Source organism: Coenobita brevimanus, chromosome 25 (genome assembly GCF_032717465.1).
Source record: "Coenobita brevimanus isolate Jiangsu-jjx chromosome 25, ASM3271746v2, whole genome shotgun sequence".
NCBI lineage: Eukaryota > Metazoa > Arthropoda > Malacostraca > Decapoda > Coenobitidae > Coenobita > Coenobita brevimanus.
Window position 1 is genome coordinate 29823867 of NC_136978.1, and position 13625 is coordinate 29837491.

At 40.3% G+C, this 13625-nt stretch overlaps 1 protein-coding gene across 1 annotated transcript; it reads left to right on the forward strand.

Moving 5' to 3' along the window:
• Nucleotides 1–10519: 10519 nt before the first annotated feature.
• LOC145393801 (uncharacterized) lies at nucleotides 10520–11329 on the forward strand. Its single transcript, XM_080267847.1, has 3 exons — nucleotides 10520–10717; nucleotides 10883–11187; nucleotides 11293–11329. Exons 1-3 carry the CDS (start codon nucleotides 10520–10522, stop codon nucleotides 11327–11329), a joined length of 540 nt encoding a protein of 179 aa, XP_080123973.1.
• Nucleotides 11330–13625: the final 2296 nt, after the last annotated feature.

The following is a 13625-nucleotide window of genomic DNA, read 5'->3' on the forward strand; positions in this document are numbered from 1 at the left end:
AGTATATCAACAGTATTATATATCCACAATCAAGTAGCCTGTCAGTGGGGTAGAAAAAAAAAAATGTGTACCCGTCACCTTTATACTGACTCGTGATTGACAGAAACCTGCCAGTGCGACCACATACTTACTTAGGGCACCATTTTCTCCAATACACACTCACTACGGGTGAGGGTGAGATGCAGGTCACATTTGTTCGCAGTATTCACATAATGGTGTAAAGTTAATCCCATTACACTAAGTGGTGCCAAGGCACAGCAAACCCGTCCCCAGCAGTCATTTTAGTGCTGATGTATAAACACAACTGGATATCTAGCAAAGATGTCATCAAATCTTGAGTAAATCGGGTGAAAATTGACGATTTTATGCTCATCTGAAATTTTAGGCCCAACTCACCGGACACTGACCCCCTTACCGCTAACTGGGGGGTGACTCCCCCCGATGAAATTAGGCATGTTATAGGATGCAGATTTGAAAGATGCTCCGTTAGGTTTTGCTTTCATGTCGATATGACAAATTGAAAGGTGTTATGGCGAAAAAAAGATTTTTTTATCTGTCCCCGTTTCTACTCATTTTTTGGCCCTACAGCCTGGTCCTTGGCCCAATTTAGTCTAAAGTTTAAAAAGGATGAGAAGGAGGTTAGAGCCCATCATCCTTGTAATTTTAGTCAAAATCACACTAGTAGTGTTTGCTTAAAGTTGTTAACAGACAGGCAGACAGACAGACAAACAAACAAACAGTGAAAACAATACCCGTCACCGAGCCCCTCTGGGGGTAGGATAGGTAATAACAATTAGGCCAATTTACCTTGGGTTGGTAATGTGTGGAATGAACTCGAAACATTTATCTATCTATCTATCTATCTATTGCCAGACGCCTCAATCTCGTTTGGGGTGGCCACAAGCAAATCGCCTCCAAGTCGCCCTGTCCCCCGCCATCTCACTGCCCAGCTCCCAACTCACACCCCCCTCTCTCATATACCTCTCCACCCCATCCCTCCATCTCATCCTCGGCCTCCCCCTCCCTCTTCCCCCCTCCACCTCACTCACATACACTCTCTTCGTCAGTCTTTCACCCTCCATCCTCTCCACATGGCCAAACCACCTCAGTGTGTTCCTCATAACGCTTCCTATCACATCCACATCCACACCACAACGCTCCTTTATATCCTCATTCGTCAGCCTGTCTCTCCATGTGACTCCACAGGCTCCTCTTAAATAACTCATTTCCACTGCTCTTATTAGGACTCCATATTATAATTACAAATCATAATAGATAGATAGATAAATAGATAGATAGACAGCTCTATGTGAGCCTGGGAATGGGAAATGATCTTGCAAGTTACACTGAGGAAAAGCTGACGACAGACTAGGAAGTAGGAGTCGGGAGATGATGCAGTTAGTTGGTTAGCGATCACCAGGTGAACACACATACACACATACTCACACACAGGCTTCTAGAACTTTCCAATCACAAGGAACACACGTGATACGTCTCCTGTTTCACCAGAATTTAGGAAAGAGAGTCAGAAGGAAGCTAGCCATAGAACAGACAGGTCGCAGGTTGAAGGGCTTAGCAACTTGAGAGAGAGACAGAGAGAGCGAGACAGAGAGATAGCTAGCGGGACTCTACTTTATACTTCGCTCTGTGTGAGAGACTTGTTAATATTTCCAAGACAAATAAAAATAGTCCCATACTATTCTTTACGTCTCCTGTCATTGCACGACAAATGGGAAAGAAAATTATCTACTTACAAAGCTACTCAAGTATAACAACCGCTCGTCCACAAGTCTAATATATATATATAACTCCACTACAAGTAACTACAAAGTCTTATATGACATTTGGTAGCAGCGAACGTATACGAACCTCGTTTACGAATGAACAGTGAATTCCTACAAAATATCAAGATTGAAAACAAAAAAAAAACTCTCACAACCAACAACTTACAACCAGCTCCTGACAGTATTCTCTCCAACCAGCCCTCTCCGTCTCCACGATCATCACGCTGATGTAGAAGTGATCACACTACGTCTTGCCAGTAGTTTAACAAAGTACTGATACAAACAATCTTGAAATTTCTATGACGAACCAACGAACTACAACCATCTACAATCAACTACAAGTAACAACTCTATGAGTCGTCTGTATAATCTTCTACACGCACCTACAAGTAGCGGCAGTCTTCATCCTACAACGAGTAAATCACAAGAAAAAGGATACATCAAGAAAGAAAAAAACAAACAAACAAACAAACAAACGAAGAGTGAGACACGACTCATAACTCATCCTACTCACTCGTCTTCACTCAAGTTACTCATCGCTACTCATTCACTCACCACAGCTACCAGTGTGGGAAGTCGACGTCATCATGCGTGCTTGCTGAAAAGACACCACGTCGGTCAACACACCACCTGCACCACCACTCACACCATTCCCACCACGGTAAAAATTAGTGAGTTACATAGTAACTTCATTTATACAATACACAGTGATAGACAATATGCTTCTGCACAAACATATAAAACGTGCTGTATAGTTACAGCTTAAATACACATACTTACTTCAGTTAACTGCATAACTCAAACACTAAATAAGCACCAACAGTAAATATTCTACACTGTATATAATATTATTCATTCATTTATTATAACATTTTTTTACTACCAACGAGTGTTACCATTTATACCTACATAAAATACGTGTTTCATACATACAGCTATACATTATTATATCTACACAGTGATAAAGAACATATACCATCACAGTTACTCAGTGAGTGATTACAAGAACTGTATTAAACATTTATTAATTAAAGCTACCTAGTGGAAACATATAAATTAAGTTACAAGGTAAACTAGAGAAAAAAAAATGGCCAACACGAATGACGTTAGCAAGAGTGAACATCTTCAACACAATCGTGAAGACAATGATTTCCACACAGTGCTGACACATATATTGGCCACGATAGGTACAAGTGAACAACAAGTCAGTGTATATAGTTAATACTGTATATAGTGTATATATATTTTTTTTATATAAAATAACAAAATATGGGACTATATAATATCATTTTCAGTAATATCTGTGCAATATAAACTAAACCTTAAAAAAGGGTCCCTAGGAAATTAGCCAGTAATTATGCAACCATGAACAACATAGAAAAAGCGTACACAAGCGAAGAAAAACAAACTATAGAAAATCAATACATACAAAAAAAAAAAAGAAAGAAAGAAAAAAAGAGAGAAACAGAGTAAGATCACATAACAAACAAATGAAAATAAGTGTAAGTGTTACTACATATGCCAAAATACCACATAAACTACAAACAAAAAAGCAAATTGTTGTCTCCACAAGCAAGTGGCATGACACATCATCACTATCATCGACTGCAGCATGACCGGATTCATATGTTAGGACTGCAATTATTACAATTATGTAACTCCATATTATAATTATGTAACGACAAACAATTGCATTATGTTACACTTATTACAATTGTGTAACTACAAACGATATGTAACAATTATGTAACGACAAACGATTGCATTATGTTACACTTGCTACAATTATGTAACTACAAACAATATGTACCATTTATGTAACAGATGCATTAACAAGATGTAACTTTTATGTAACTTTAACCTGCGGCGTCCCGTCGACGTACTTCCACGTCCTCACGTTATGTCACTGCCAATCCCGTTGACGTACTTCAACGTCCTGCAATTGCAAGGTTCATAATTTCCACAATTTTCAAAATTCGCGTGAGATTTTCGATTTGCCCACGTACCCAAGCCTCCCCTACCTGCAGCCAGGTGGGCAGTGTCCCATTCCCCGCGTGACCTGCGCTCGCCCTTGTCTCGGTCACTCACCTGTTAGCAGTGACCCAGGTCAGACATGGCGCGTAAAGGTCTCTCAGACGATGAAATACAATCCGCCCTGGATGCCTTCACTGGAGATAGTGATTCTCCACTTGATGATGATGTGGTGGATCGAGATTATGTGCAGCCTGAGGAGGAAATAACAAGCAGTGATGAGGAGGTCCCTTCGCCCCGGAAAAAGCGGTATGTCACGTATCGTAAGGCAAGGGAAGGCCAGCCTGCACCCAAAACACCTGCATGGACCTCTCTCCATCCCCTAGAGAGAGATTCTGATGAGGACGAGGATGAGGACGATGACGATGACGGCGGCTTAGGACGTGATGTTGCCTCGTGGTTGGGGAAGGAAAAGATCTCACCCCGAGGATCAGAAGGTGGGGTGAGAAGGCAAATAAAGTATGGCCTAGTGTTTTGTCTGGGGAAGGCGAAAGTGGTGTGGTGGGAGTGCGGGGTGAAAGGGAAAGTGGTGTGAGGGAGGCAGCATGAGCACGTGGTGCACGTAGGCCTAGGGGAGAGGAGATGGAGCCACTCCCCAGCACGTCTTTCGCCATACAATATTCCCAAACTTCCTCCACACAGCCCCAGGATGTGGGGAAAGGAAGGAAAGGGAAGGGAAAGGGTAAAGGAAAAGGGAGAGGGAAGAGAAGTGCGAATGATGAAAGGCGCCACTCTCCACCTCCCCCACCACCACCAATGTTGCGTTGTGCCTTCAGCCATGTTTCAGAGAGTACCATAACTTCCTACACTACTGAAACTGTGTGGGATGGCGATATGACGCTCAGTATAATGGTAAGGCCAGTCAGTATGTGCTAAGTCTTATATAAACTTGAAACGGGTGTAATGTTTGCAGGAAAGTAATGTATAAGTTGAGAAATAGTGTAAGTTGAACGAAGTGATATGAAAACTACACCCACTGTATAAATCTGCGAAAATATGACGCTCAGTATAACACTCTGGTCAGTAAATATGTGATAGCAAGAATATAAAGTGGAAACGGGTGTAATGTTAGCATGAATAAAACGTATAAGTTGAAAAATAGTGTAAGTTGTAATAATTGATGTCACGAGTACACCCACTGTGTAAATCTGCGAAAATATTACGCTCAGTAGAACATTCTGGTCAGTAAGTATGTGACAGGAATTATATAAAGTGGAATTTGTTGTAATGTTAGTAGTAAGGTAATTTATAAGTTGAATACTAGTGTAAGATGAAACAAATGATATCGTGATAACACTCACTGTGTAAGTACGCGCTAATATGACGCTCAGTTGAATCGTAAGGTCTGAAATTATGTGATATCAATTATATCAAGTGTAAACATGTGCAATGTTAGTGGAGAATTATTATATAAGTACATAAATAGGTTGTAAGTTGAAAGAGTAGTCGTAGTGACTTCACCGTGTGTGTTATTATGCGCTATTATTACGCTAAATATTTACGTAAGGCCTGAAATTATCTCAAAACAGTTCTATAAAGTTGAAAAGTGTATAATGTTATTAGGAAAGTATTATGTAAGTAGAAAAAACACAATACGAGTTGAAACAACACTCACAGTGAGTTCACTCACTACGTAAATAAGCGCTAACATTACGCTAAATGTTATCGAAAGGCCTGTGAATACGTAAAAACAGTTCAATAAAATGTACAATGGTATAATGTTATTGTAGAAGTATTATGTAAGTAAAAAAAAAGGATATGTATCATGATTTTCGAGTGTTAGCGATTCATCGTGACCAGTCTGCCCGATTTTGCTCGTTTCGCACGATGGTACAATGCTTATTTCAGCTCTGTTTTTGTATAAAATCCAATTTACTCTTTTATCACATGTTTTTATGTTTGTAATAAATACATATCTACTTACTTTCATTGGTTTCCCAGACTTATAATACCATAGAAAACGTTAGAGGCTCAGACCACCTACAGAGAACACGGTGCCAGGTGTGACCAAGACATACCTGTTTAGGGCAATTATGGACCCGAGGAACAATTCTTTGTGACTGACCATTGTTTCTGACCAAAAGCGAAAGTTTTAACAAAAAAAATTTGGGTCCAAAAATGGTCGGGATTGGGGGGTACCATTGGTGAGAAAGTGGTCAGGACGGGGCGGGTTAACTACAATTATGTAACTACAAACGATATGCAACAATTATGTAACGACAAACGATTGCATTATGTTACACTTTGCCAATTAACAGTTGCATTAACAAGATGTAACTTTTATGTAACTTTAACTACAATTATAAGGCCAAGACACTTATGTAACAGTTGCATTAACAAAATGTAACTACAGTTATAAGGCCAACACAATTATGCATTACCACAATATTTTGTAACAATTCATAAAATGTTACAATTATGTATTATCACAATGTTAATACAATATTATAAGTCATACAACTATAGCACAATTCTGTATTACCAGTATCATCAAACAAGTTAGGTGAAATATTAGACATTACTAAAGTGATAACCCAATATGTAATGTATAACCTAGCAGTATTACCATTGCACAATTATATGCGTATGTCTGTTATACATACACATCTCACAAAATGTATACAACTTGCTTAAAATGTAATATTACTGGAAAATTGCTATTTACTACGAATATTACATGTATACAATATTCATACAATTATGTTACTTTTACAATATTATGTATTTCACTTAATTAGCTTATAAGTTCATTATAATGTGTATATAATATGTATTAATATGTTATGACTATTAACTGTCGATGGTACGCCATTTTCGCGTGACCGAGCATATATTAGGACTCCATATTATAATTACAAATCATAATAGATAGATAGATAAATAGATAGATAGACAGCTCTATGCGAGCCTGGGAATGGGAAATGATCTTACAAGTTACACTGAGGAAAAGCTGACGACAGACTAGAAAGTAGGAGTCAGTAGATGATGCAGTTAGTTGGTCAGCGATCACCAGGTGAACACACATACACACATACTCACACACAGGCTTCTAGAACTTTCCAATCACAAGGAACACACGTGATACGTCTCCTGTTTCACCAGAATTTAGGAAAGAGAGTCAGAAGGAAGCTAGCCATAGAACAGACAGGTCGCAGGGAGAAGGGCTTAGCAACTTGAGAGAGAGACAGAGAGAGCAAGACAGAGAGATAGCTAGCAGGACTCTACTTTATACTTCGCTCTGTGTGAGAGACTTGTTAATATTTCCAAGACAAATAAAAATAGTCCCATACTATTCTTTACATCTCCTGTCATTGCACGACAAATGGGAAAGAAGATTATCTACTTACAAAGCTACTCAAGTATAACAACCGCTCGTCCACAAGTCTAATATATATATAACTCCACTACAAGTAACTACAAAGGCATTTTATGACACTCTCACTCTTGACTTGTGTCCTTCCAACAACGTCCAAGCTTCACTTCCGTACATTAGAGTTGGTATCACAATACTGTCATGTAGTAACTTTTTCACTTCCATGCTCACTTCCCTGTTTCTTATCACTGCTTTCAAAGAACCAGCAACCTTTCTTCCCTGCTGTACCCTTTCAAGCACTTCACCCTCCAAACCTCCATCTTTACTCATCACACTACCCAAGTACTTAAATGTACTCACATTTTCCAATTCCTCACCATCCAACCTCGCTGTACATTCACTGACTTCACCTCTCTCAAAGACCATCACTTTACTCTTCCCTACATTCACCTTTAGATTCCGTTTCTTACACACTCTCCCAAACTCATCAACCAAGCCTTGCAGCTCCCCTTCATCTTCACTCAACAACACAGTATCATCTGCAAACAACAGTACAGGGAGTTTCCAAACACTGTCCTCTCTCACCAGGGCCACTCCAACATCCACTACCCTACCTTGTACCTCTTTTATTACCCCATCCATGTAAAGATTGAACAACCATGGAGACATGACACATCCCTGTTTCAACCCAACTTTCAAAGAGAAAAATTCACTTAGTTCACCATCCACACGCACTGCAGCCTTCACACCATCGTACATATTCTTCACAACATTCAACAACTTCCCATCTACTCCATATATTCTTAACACTTTCCACAATCCTTGTCTATCCACCCTGTCATATGCTTTCTCCAAATTCATGAAAGCCGCATACAACTTCTTTCCCTTCTCGAAAAACTTTTCCACTAAAGATTTTATTTATAATAGAGAAATTATTATTCAGGATAATAGTTGTCAGAGGGATGGTTGATTATTAGGATTTGAATAATAACAAATTTCATATATTAATATCAAGCCATTTACACCTAAACTTACAATAGTGGCATCAGCATCTCCCAGCCTCCCCGACCCCATCATAAACAAATACAGAAGAAACATTTCTACAAGAGACAGACAAAGAAAAGTGATGACAGACATGAAGACCATCACTCCTAGATAGTTAACCACCTGTTTATGGGTGCTCCTGACATGTAATAACCAGTCAAATGTATCACAGACAATTTAACCCTGCTCAGGTTAACCCTCTGTTCTTATTACACGTCAAGTAACCTGGGGTCTGACAGACCCCAACTTAAAAAAATACAGGAAAGATACTTGCATTACATTTATTGAAATATGCACCGAATCACAACTTACATAGCATGTATTCTTACTTCTAATCCAAAGTGTATGAGACCATAATTGAAAAAAATATATATATTTTATGCATTTTTGAAAAAAAAAAAATGAAAATTTATGGTACACTGATTTTGGCAGTTGCCTGACTAAAACTTATAATCGTGAACCTGGTTTGTATCAACATCTGTGGTAGACCAATGCCCCAGCTATCTGTATGAAAAAAGCAGAACCACAGCAAATGAATACCAACTCCTAGTATGGATGATGAAAGTGACAAAACAATTTTCGAGTCAGGTAACCCTGGGTCTGACAGACCCCAACTTAATAATACAGGAAAAATATTTCCACTACATTTACTGAAATATGCACTGAAATACAACTTCCATAGTATGTCTTTTTACTCCTAATGCAAAATGTATGAGACCATACGGTAATTAAAAAGTATATATTAATAAAAAACATGAAAATTAATGGCAAACTGATTTTAGCAGTTGCCTGACTAAAACTGATGATCATGAACCTGTTTTGCATCATCATCTGCAGTAGACCAATGCCCCAACTATCTGCAAAAAAAAAAAAAAGTAGAACCACAGCAAATGAATAACAACTGTAGGGCATGGACGATGGAGATTTTTCGGCATTCTCGAAAGGACATATATCAGGTTCGTCTTACATAATGTCTGTATACATTCAGGGCTCCCAATAAAGCAGCTTCATCAAGTAGTGCAACAGCAGATGTAGAAGCACCAGGGAAAAGGGAAAAATAAATGGCACTGTCACATGTTTCCCCCATTTTGTATATATTCTATCTATCATCTACCTATTTATTATATATATATATATATATATATATATATATATATATGCTCCTGACTGGGAATCGATCCCTGGACCTCTTATATAGAAGTCAGGCACTGATACCCGTCGACCATTATAATTATATAAGTATATACGGTATATAAATTTGTACGCTCCTGACTGGGAACCGAACCCTGGACCTCTTAGATAGATGTCAGGCACTGATACCACACGACCATGGCGTGTAAGCTGAGAATACTTGATTTTTTTTTTTTTTTTTTTGACGAACCAGGTAAATCCATTATGGAAGAATATATTTCAGTCACAACACATTTATATTATTTGTCATCCCCACGCAACTCGGCAAGTGACAGAGCAGTTTTAATTAATCCCTGACACAACACGAGCGTCTTTACATGTTGGTGAAACACACATTACACGCATGTGTACAAATGTATTTCTACACTCCTAACTGGAAATCGAACCCTGGACCTCTTAGATACAAGTCAGGCACTGATACCACTCGAGCATGGCATGTAAGCTGAGACCACCTGATTTTTTTTTTTTTTTTTTTTGATGCTCCAGGTAAATCCATTATGGAAGGATATATTTAAATCACAACACATTAGGATTATTTCTCAGCACCTACGCACCTCGGCAGTGACAGAGCAGTTTTAATCTATCCCAGACACAGCACGAGCGTCTGTTGATGTTGGAGAAACACATATTACATGCATGTGTACAAATATATTTGTAAACTCCTGAATTGGAATCGAACCCTGGACCTCATAGATAGAAGTCAGGCACTGATACCACTCGACCATGGTGTGTAACTGATTACAATTTATTTTTTTTATATACAAAGTAAATCCATTATGGAGGGATATATTTCAATCACAACACATTAGGATTATTTCTCAGTCCCAAGCAACTCGGCACGTGATAGAGCGGTTCTAATCTATCCAAGACACAACACGAGCATCTTTAGATGTTGAAGAATTACACACTACACGCTTGTTTACAAATATATTTGTACACAAGGTAAAAATAAAGTATCGGTGCACAGGGGGTTCGATGCGTTCCGTAAACAGTCAACCAACCGCTTATCTTATGGGAGGGTTGGCATGCCTGGCTGTGGCTTGTTCGTAAGGTTCGAACCACCTAGCAATTGTTTCATAACTCCAATCATAAAACATGCCATACACTGCCATGAAGTTTACGTGGTTATCATCGTAACGTGGTCATGCCAGTCACGATGGAAACGTCACAGGCGACATGCTCGGCTGTCATAGCACTCCTTGCTGAGGGTTACAACGGTATCCAAATTGCCTGTCAGCTTGGTATTCACCATAACACAGTAGCATGGTGGATTTGGCGGCACGCAAACACAGATGCTACAGACGACTTGCCACGAGTCGGGCGCCCACGTTGCACCACCGCAGAAGAAGACCAGGTTAATTGTGTTTTATGTGATATAATACAATCTGTAACAGAATGTTAGCATATATGGATAAAAACATGTGGAGTATCACTGGATACGGTATTATACAGTGATGTCCCTTGTTACTGCTCACCATCAACCATACCATAAAGACTGTTTTTGCGGTTTTAAACCTAGGCCATACCTAACGCCATCGATGCTGCCCCATTCACCCCTGCAGTCGGAATATGCAGTGACCTGGGTCTACAGTGCAGCATGCAAACCATCCGCAACAGGCATCACAGCAGGGGTTGCCAAGGTCGCACGCCAGCCACAAAGCCGGAGCTAGGTGAATGTAACATGGAGCAGTGGATGGAGTATGCGCTCAAGTATACTGACAAGCCATCGGAGTTTTGGAAGCATGTAGTCTTTTGCAATGAAAAGACATTCAACTCTGATGGCCCATCACCAGCACATTATGTTTGGCATACACGTGGCACCAGGTTAGTATCTCTCTCTCTCTCTCTCTCTCTCTCTCTCTCTCTCTTAAACAATGGTAAAGGTAATAACTATGATGACATTTGCAATAATATCCCATTGGATCCCAGGGGTGCTGGGCATAGCATCACACTGGGATGGTACTAAGCGTACTGCCCTCCGCCTATCGGCTCTTAGTTGCGAAGCTCATAGGTCCCTACCCAGGGGTTCCCTACTTTATAAAGACTTGAGAAATCCTAGTTCTGTCCAATACTCTGGACACTGGGCTCCAATGGGTTAAAGAGACTGATAGGTTTGCCAGTCATGAACCCATTGGATCCCAGGGGTGCTGGCACGGCATTACACAGGGAAGGTACTAAGAGTACCGCCTTCTGCCTATCGGCTCATAGTCGTGAAACTCATAGGTCCCTACCCGGGGGTTCCCTACTTTATAAAGATTTGAGAAATCCCATTTCTGTCCAATACTCGGGACACTGGGCTCCAATGGGATATACAATAACGGTATTTACAGTCTTTGTAGCATTGTATATATGTTACACAACCTAGGCAACTTAAAAATACAAATACCTTTCAGTAACTATACAGTAATTACACTAATCTTGAATATCAAGGACAAGCATTGACTTAGTCTGTTTCATTACACCTTTCAGTATCAATTACAGAAGTGCTATTAAGTGACTACTTCATAATGGGTTATAATGTTTCAGATACGAGCCGCACAATGTGGTTGGCAGCCGCAGGAGTGGCCCGTGTCTCTGCTGGGTTATTTGGATGAATGCATGCCAGTGGCGTTGGGGAGTTGGCTGATGCTGGACCGGGTCGTCTTATGTTGAAATCCTGGAGGAGGTTCTGCTTCCCTCGGTCTAGGTATTGCTGTTCCCCAAGGGGGAGCCTTTCTACCTTCTCCAGGATAACAGCACTATCTACATATGCCGGGCTGTTAGGGACTGGTTTGGACGACGTCCCTACGTAACTCTGGTGCCACATCCACCTAAATCCCCGGACCTCAACCCCATCGAGCATGTCTGGGCAGCAATGCTCCGGCATATGCTTGAGCGGGACCGGGAACGGAGCTGTACTGCTGTCATCAACAGTGTTGCAGGCATGGGAACGCCTCATCCGTCCACATGGTCAAGCCCTGACAAGTGTGTTGGTGGCACCCATGCCTACAAGGCTGTATGCTGTCTTAGCTGTAGGTGGTTCATATACAGATTATTGATAAACTAATAAAGATGTGAAACATGCGTTGCTATATTTCCCCTATCCATAGTATTATAACAGCATATATATTACACCTAATATGCATGACCCATCTTCGACTACCATGTTGTAGTTCACACATCCACTTTCATAGGTGATGTGCAGTTATGTTGTCCACGTGTAGTGTGTGGTGTATTGTCACAAGATATGTTAGGCAATAAAGTGTTAAGGTAAAATGCACGTGACGATGTTATGTTGCATTATCGGTGCACACAGATAGGCTGTTATACATAACCACCTAAGTGAACCACGTTACCCTCCATATATGTCACACCCTTGCGATATTCGCATCCTGTGTGAACCACGTTACCTTCGATGTATGTCACACCCTTGCGCTATTTGCTGAGAGTTATTATGTATGAACATAAGTCCTTTCGAAAAATACAATACTTACTACTGTATGTAATATCACACTGGCTGATCGCTTAAGGCATGCACCTGACAGCAGGGCTACCAATGTGTGATGAGTTGGCCACTGCTTGTCACTGTCCTTCGCTCCGTTTTATCATAATGATTCGTGCATATAACGCACCGATACTTTTCATTACCTTGTGTACGCTTCTGACTGGAGATTGAACACTGGACCTCTTACACAGAAGTCAGGCAGTGATACCAGTCAACCATGGCGTGTAAGCTGAGAACACCAGATTTTTTTACGAACCAGGTAAATCCATTATGGAAGGATATTTTCAACCACAACACATCCTTCTCAGCCCCTCGCAACCCGGCAAGTGACAGAGCAGTTTTATTCTATCCCAGACACAACACGAGCTTCTTTAGATGTTGGAGAAACACACATTACACGCGTGTGTACAAATATATTTGTACGCTCCTGACTGGGAATCGAACCCTGGACCTCTTAGATAGAAGTTAGACACTGATACCACTCGACCATGGCGTGTAAACTGAAAACACTTGAATTTTTTGACGAACTAGGTAAATCCATTATGGAAGGATATATTTCAGTCACAACACATAGGATTATTTCTCAGCCCCACGCATTTCGGCAGCGACAGAGCAGTTTTAATCTATCCCAGACCCAAGACGAGCATCTTTAGATGTTGGAGAAACACACATCTAAAGACGCTCGTGTTGTGTTTTTGATTGATTAATACTGCTCTGTCTCTTGCCGAGTTGCGTGGGATTGAGAAATAATCCTAATGTGTTGTGATTGAAATATATC

Bases quoted from the DNA above. Each gene is read 5' to 3' on its own strand.
- LOC145393801 (XM_080267847.1), top strand. From the start codon at position 10,520: ATGGAAACGTCACAGGCGACATGCTCGGCTGTCATAGCACTCCTTGCT. The intron at 10,718-10,882 runs GTTAATTGTGTT...TTTTAAACCTAG, and splicing joins CCACCGCAGAAGAAGACCAG to GCCATACCTAACGCCATCGA. The intron at 11,188-11,292 runs GTTAGTATCTCT...ATTGGATCCCAG, and splicing joins TGGCATACACGTGGCACCAG to GGGTGCTGGGCATAGCATCA.